A 7,289-nucleotide genomic window follows, 5' to 3' on the forward strand; every position below is an offset into this window, starting at 1 on the left:
TACAGACCCTCTCTGCCCCACCCCCGCATCAATACGTGATGACGAGGGCGGAACAGAGAGGGTCTCTACTGCGCATTTGTGAGGGACACTGCCGTCGCTAACGCTCCCCCCACCCAGAGTCGCCGCCACCCACCTTCTACCCGGTCGGGCCCTTGCTCCGCTATTGAAATAGCGAGGGCACGCAGCACACAGCTCTGCTGAGCTGCCGTCGGCCTTCCTTCTTCTCTGCTTGTGTCCCACCCTCGACGACGTTACATCACATGAGGGCGGGACACAGGCAGAGGACGAACTCGGCAGCGGGGTGGGGGGCCTTTCAAACCCCCCCCCCCCCCCCCTATACTAGCCCGTTTTTACGGGCTGAACGGCTAGTCATCTTTATAACTGATCCTGTATTTTATCTTAGCCAAGCAGTAACTTTATGGTGCACAGGATTGACCTTAGAGTGTTTTTTAAAACAATTTCTAACATTGTAGAAAATGAGGTGCTTGTGTTGAACAAGCATGATTTATTGTTCACAGTATGGTGGTGGTAGGAGGTTGTCAGTTAAAAGACCACATTTTTTTCTCTTTATTTTTCAGGAACAAAGCTGTTCATCTGGAAAAGGAACTGGATGAATTTGCACGGCATTTTCTTCACTGGACTACATAGGAGCTATTTATGCAGTATTCTTTCAGTAGCATCCTACAAGGAAAGTATCTTGGAGTTCTTCCTACTAGAGAATGTCTCCTCTCTAGGTAGCTGAAGCCCTGAAAGGGATTTCTAGCATCGTTTCATGAATCAGTAATTTGCAAGGCACGAGAGCTCGTAACCCTTCAGCTAGAGATCAGTTTAGGCTCCTGCTGCTCTGGATTAGTTCAGCTTCAGGAAATCTAAATTCTCTCCATAGCAGCAAGATCTGAGGTATTGCAGGGCAGGTTGGTCCTTGAGTTCTGGCAGTAGTAGAGACCAAATCTGTGAAAGCTATTTTAATGACTTTGTTCTGTACTTAGTATGAGGGTTGCACTATTCTGCTTAAGGAGGAATTGAGGTCAGGGAGATTTAGTATAGTCAAAATCAAGAATATTGAAAGGCACGTGTCATAGATACTGTGGCCTAGTTCGTCAGTCTTGGCTTTGGGCCTCACAGCCACTTAGTTGTAACGAACACCTTGTCTTTAAAAGAGACAAATTCATTTATAGCTGAAATGCTATTCCTTTCAGGTGTGATGGAAGGGAAGGAATACATAATACTCTCAGGGTAGATGTATCTTAGTGTGTTGCCTGGTTTTGAAGTCTTGACTTATAAACCATTGCTTCTCCTCATTCCTTACAGATGCCAACCAGTGTACAGCAGAGGAAGCATAGCCCTGTTTACAAGTTTCAAAACTCAGTGGATTTCTTCTATTTCTACATTTGGTTAAATTTAAAAAGCTTTGGTTACCAGCACTGACTACCTGGAACTAATCTTTAATGTTTATGATCTTATATAGCATATTTATTGCCCACAAGAAGGAAATACTATTATTTGAGCACAAAGAAGTAAAAACTGGTTATTTCAGAGATGTAGTTTGAAAAGCAATGTGAACGCTGTGGGGTTTTGTTTTGTTTTTGGACACTATCTAGGTACGTCTTTGTAATCCTGGGCCCATCTTTGCTCCAGGTTCAATATACTGCACTTAGACATTGTCTTCCATTCGTAAGGGCTGGAAAACGATAGTTTTGAACACACAAACTAAAATGTATTTTGCAGGTGAAAGATGGTTTCATATAATTACAATATACAAAATTAGGAATAAAAGTATTTAAAAGTAGGGTTAAGTAGTGTGTTTATTGTATAAGTACAGCTATGATAGATATATCAATGTAAGTTGCTGCCTTTGGGGAGGAGGGGGAAGGACAGAGCAAAGGATAAGAGAATAATAGTGGTGATATGGGAGTCAATGCTGCATTTTTATCACTTCTGACCCTTGGGGAGGGGTTGTGGCAGATCCATATAGAAGTAGAGCCTAGGCTTGCTTTTTAGATATTTTTCTTCTTTATTCTGTCTTAACTGGAGTTTCTGCTCCATTCACTTTTACAAACATAATTCAAAGAAAGCCTGCATTAGACAATCCAACTGAAGGCAGTCCCAGTTTGCTGGGAACTGCTGTTTCACATGGTGCCTTTAGCTGTTGACCAAATCGACTGTTCAGAATTAGATTCTCTTGCTTTAAAGAAGGCAGTGTCTGTGAAAAACAAAACATTTGTTCATTTTTGTATCTAAATCATCATGAAACATTGTGGAAGGAGGACAAGCCATGGGACAATGTGTTAGGGTATAAATTATATCACAATGATAGAGGGGATCAAATTGGAGGGGGGGGTTGCACTATATGTTAAAGAGAGAATTGAGTCAAACAAAATAAACACTCTACATGAAACAGCAGTGTGGAATCATTATGGATAGAAATTCCATGTGTGAAGGAATATTCTTGTAGGGCTGTACTACCATCTGCTAGGATAGAACTGCTAGGATAGAACTGATAAAGAAATGTTTACAGAAATTTTGGAAAGCTGCCAAATTAGGCAACGGTATAATAATGGGTGGTTTCAATTATCCCAATACAGACTGAAAAAGCGTTACATCAAGGAAAGCTAGGGAGGTAAAATTCCTAGATATAATAAAGGACTGCTTCTTGGAGCAACTGGTCCTGGAACCAACAAGAGGGGAAGCTGTTTTAGATCTAATCCTTAGTGGAATGCAGGATGCAATACAAGAGCTAACGGTGAAGGGTCCACTGGGAAAGTGAACATAACATGATCAAATTTGAGCTCATAGCTGGAGTGAAGTCCCCAAATCTATACTGTAGCAGCATTTAATTTTCAGAAGGATGACTAAGATAAAATGAGGAAAATGGTTAAAAAGATCAGCTGCAAAGGTTAGGGCTTTAAATCAGGCATAGATGTTGTTTAAAAATACCATCTTTGAAGCCCAAACCAGATATTTACAAAAGGTCAAAAGAAGAGTAAATGACAGTCAGCATGGTTAACAGGTGAAGAGACTATTAGTGCCAAAACAACATCATCCTTCAAAGAATGGAAAAAGGACCAGAATGAAAATAGGAAACATAAGCACCAGCAAGTTAGATGCAAAAGCAGTGATAAAGAAGGCTAAAAGAGACTATGAAGAGAAACTTGCTGCAGATTCAAACACAGTAACACTTTTTTCAGGTACATCAGAAGCAGAAAGCCTGTAAGGGAATCCGTGGGACCGTTAGAGCCTGAAGGTGCAAAAAGGGCACTCAGGGAGAACAAGGCCATAGCGGAGAGACTGAATGAATTCTTTATTTCGGTCTTTACGGAAGAAGATAACAGATCTACCTGTAGCAGAAATGATTTTCAAGGATGAGGATGTGAAGGAACTGAAAAATCTCACAGAACCTGGAAGACAAATTAAAGAGTAGTAAATCACCTGGACCGGATGGCATGCACCTGGTACTGAAAGAACTCAACATGAAATTCCTGATCTGCTGTTAGTGATCTGTAACCTGTTATTAAAATCGTTCATAGTACCTAAAGCTTGGAGGGTGGCCAACTTTTTGCCGATTTTTTTTAAGGGTTCTGGGGTGATCTGGGAAATTACAGACCAGTAAGCCTGACATCAGGGTTGAGCAAAAAATTGTGGAAACTATTATAAAGAAGAAAATTAAGGAACACAGATAAACATGGTTTAATGGGACAAAGTCAGCATGGACTCAGCCAAAGGAAGTCTTGCCTCACCAATCTTTCATTTCTTTGAAGAACATGTTAGTAAAGATGAGCCAGTTGATGTAGGTTTTCAGAAAGCTTTTGATAAAGTTCCTCAGGAGAGAGACAATTAAAGAGTCATGGGATAAGGGGCAATGTTGTAGATTGTTTTCTGTCCAATAGCCAATTGCTAGAGGAGGTGAATAGTAGAGTGCTGCAGGGATCTGTACTGGGATGAGTCCTGTATAACATATTTATAAATGATCTGGAAATCAGAGTAAGTGCGGTGATTGAATTTGCAGACACAAAAATATTCAAAAGTTGTTAAAATATCTGTGGACTGTAAAATTGCAGGATGACTTTAGGAGAGTGGAAGACTGAGCATCCCAAATGGCAGATGAAATTTAATGTGGACGAATGCTAGTTACCTGATGCTAGGGTCCACAGTAGGAGTCAGCACCCAAGAAAAAGATCTAGATATCATAAGACTACACTGAAATCTTCTGCCCAAAAAAGAAAACAGGATGCTAGGAATTATTAGGAAAGGTGTGATAAATAAGAACAAGAATACTATAATGCCTCTTTATCACTCCTTGGTGCGACCTCACCTTGAGTATTACGTTCAGTTCTGATTGCTCTCTCTCAAAAAAAAAAAAATTAGAGAAGTTTCAAAGAAGAATGACCCAAATGATAAAGGGGATGATGGAACGCCTCTCATATTAGGAACAGCAGAAGAGGGTAGGACTCTTCAGCTTGGAAAAGAGCCAGCTGAGGGCAGATATGATTGAGGTCTACAACATCCTGAGTGGTGTAGAACGAATAGAAGTGAATTAATTTTTTTTTTCTTTTAAAAAGTAAACAAAGTAGGGGATACTCAATGAAACTACATGGAAATACTTTTAAAACAAATAGGAGGAAACATTTTTTCACTCAACAGTTAAGCTCTGAAACTCATTGCGAGGTGGTGTGGTAACAGTGGCTAGCATATCTGGGTTTAAATAAAAAAAAAAAAAAAAGGTTTGGACAAGTTCCTGGAGGAAAAGTCCATAGTCTGCTGTTCAGATAAACAGAGGGCAGCTACTGCATACCCTGGGATTGCTAGCATGGACTGTTATATTTGGGTTTCTTCCAGGTAATTGTGACCTGGATTGGCTACAGTTGGAAACAGGATACTGGGCTAGATGGACTATTGATCTGACCCAGTATGGCTGCTATTGTGTTTTTATAGCCATGGTGGAACAGTGTGATACAAGGTTCTAGTGTCTGTTTTATCCACCCTAACAGTGTGTACAAGAATACTCTTCTCACTGGCAAAACTACTGTTTCTCACTCCCTGTTCTGCATCCCTCTAGAGGTATACAAACCACAAGTACAGGATTTATGAAGGCTGCTCCCTCTCACTCAAGTTCTTCCACTGGGGAAGGGGAAGAGCAAACAGGAAAGAATGCCTATACCCACATTTCAATATTTCCCAGTCACAGGAAGTATCTCAGATTCTGAATAGGGAAACTACCAGTTATCGTATTATAACATTTGGCCTCAACGTCAGCTCCCAGGGTATTCACCCAAGTGCCTAGCAGTCGTTGCAACATATTTGTACAGACTTTGAATATATGTGTTTCCTTATCTGGACGATTGGCTAGTCAAGAAGCATATCACAGGAGGCAGCAACAGAGTTAATATGCTTAACTATTCAGATATTGGAGAACCCTAGTAACTCAACCTACCTTCTCCCGGTTCAGTGTTTGGAGTACATAGGAGCCCTATGAGTGGAGGAGTAGCCTAGTGGTTAGTGCAGTGGACTTTGATCTTGGGGAACTGAGTTAGATTCCCACTGCAGCTCCTTGTGACTCTGGGCAAGTCACTTAACCCTCCATTGCCCCTGGTACAAAATAAGTACCTCAATATATGTAAACCACTTTGAATGCAGTTGCAAAAACCTCAGAAAGGCAGTATATCAAGTCCCATTTCCCTTTCTACAAGTGATAGCAGAGACCTTGATGGCACTCACCTTGCAGGTTCCAGTTCGGCAAATGTTGAGATTGATGGGCCACATGGCGTCAACAATGCATTTCACTCCCTTAGTACATCTCCATTTGAGGGGCCCAGTGGTCTCGGACAGCTGGGAATCTAGATGTTTCCAGAGCAGATTCATGCCCTTCTAGAAATAAGCAGTCTATTTTCCCCAAGTCTATCTTACTAATGACTTATGGACTTTTCGTTTAGGTACTTAAGACAAACCATGCTATGTACCACATTCTGGCAATGAATTCCACAATTTAAATATGTTGAGTGAAGAAATATTTTCTCAGCTTTATTTTAAATTTACTACATAGTAGCTTCATTATGTGCCCCCTAGTCCTAATATTTTTGGAAAGAGTAAACAACTGATTCGTGTCTACCCATTCCGTTCCACTTACGTTATAGACCTCTATCATACCTCCCCTCTGCTGTCTTCTCCAACCTGAAGAGCCTTGGCCCCTTTAGCCTTTCCTCAAAGGGTTGTCCTACCCCTTTATGAGTTTTGTTACCCTTCTCTGTACCTCTTCTAATGCTGCTATATCTTTTTGAGATGCAGGGCCTGCTGTCCTCAGACATCTGCTACAGTGGAGGTACTTTGCTTACATGGGGACTGCTGCCACCTTGTTCTGGTGGTAGGAGAGGCCCTTTCTGGAACACTATACCATCAAAATGGCTGACAGAACAGAGAGGGGAAGATGAGGCAGGAAGCAGAGCTGTTAAAGTCTGAAGTTTAGTCACTGCTTACTCTTCTGTTTACAGTTCCTAGCTGGCTTTAAACAGACTCAGCATCAAATATGAGTTAACGATGAAGAAATGTGTTAAAGCCTTGTGCAGAACACACTGGGTTAAAGGTTCAGCTGGTACACTGAAATCACACATCATAGATACTAGTCCATAAATGTGTATAGGCAGTACTGCTATCCACAGCAGTAGTCACACAAGCTGTGGCTAGTGCAGTCACCATGCCAGTACTGTCCCTCTAAGCCTGCTGGACTAATCTAAGTAACTTGATAATTAATAACCTACCTGAAAAGCAGCACTCGCACAGTTTGACCCAACACCATCCACTTACTAAGCTTCTAAAATCTTCAAACAGTATAATTATACGATCATCAGGAATTAGTGTACTTAACTTCCTTTGAAAATAAGGCAGCCTGGTTTTAAGCCCAATTTGAATGAAGAATCAAATGAGAGCTGGTATAAGGGAAATGGGACTTGGTTTTTGCAACTACATTCAAAACTGTTTACATAGTATATACAGGTACGTATTTGTAATTGGGGCAACGGAGGGTTAAGTGACTTGCCAAAAGGCATAAGGAGCTACAGTGGGAATCGAACCCAGTTCCCCAGGATCAGAGTCTACTGCACTAACCACTAGGCTAAGGGGAATGGATTCTAGCCAGATTTAGCATTGGCCAAGAGGAGCAACGCTGATCTTAATGGCCACCTTGGAGCACCCAATCTGCTAAATAGCATAGGTGTCTGTTAGGATTAAATTCAAGATCTTAAGCTTATGAATTATTGGAAGTCATTAGTCCTTCACTAAGAGTGGAGTTCTGTGAT

General features: G+C 41.2%; 1 protein-coding gene across 2 annotated transcripts in view; it reads left to right on the forward strand.

Moving 5' to 3' along the window:
- The window catches only part of MFN1 (mitofusin 1), a 45,175-nt gene extending 42,822 nt beyond the window's left edge, over positions 1 to 2,353 (forward strand). The window contains exons 17-18 of one of the 2 annotated variants that reach the window (XM_030216891.1): positions 579 to 688; positions 1,312 to 2,352. In XM_030216891.1, the coding sequence (XP_030072751.1) occupies positions 579 to 648 (70 nt within the window). In that variant the 3' untranslated portion in view covers positions 649 to 688; positions 1,312 to 2,352. Of the gene's footprint in view, positions 1 to 578 lie in introns of both variants that reach the window. The other variant, XM_030216890.1, reaches the window with a different exon arrangement.
- The last annotated feature ends 4,936 nt before the right edge of the window (positions 2,354 to 7,289 follow it).

Source organism: Microcaecilia unicolor, chromosome 10 (assembly GCF_901765095.1).
Source record: "Microcaecilia unicolor chromosome 10, aMicUni1.1, whole genome shotgun sequence".
Lineage (NCBI taxonomy): Eukaryota > Metazoa > Chordata > Amphibia > Gymnophiona > Siphonopidae > Microcaecilia > Microcaecilia unicolor.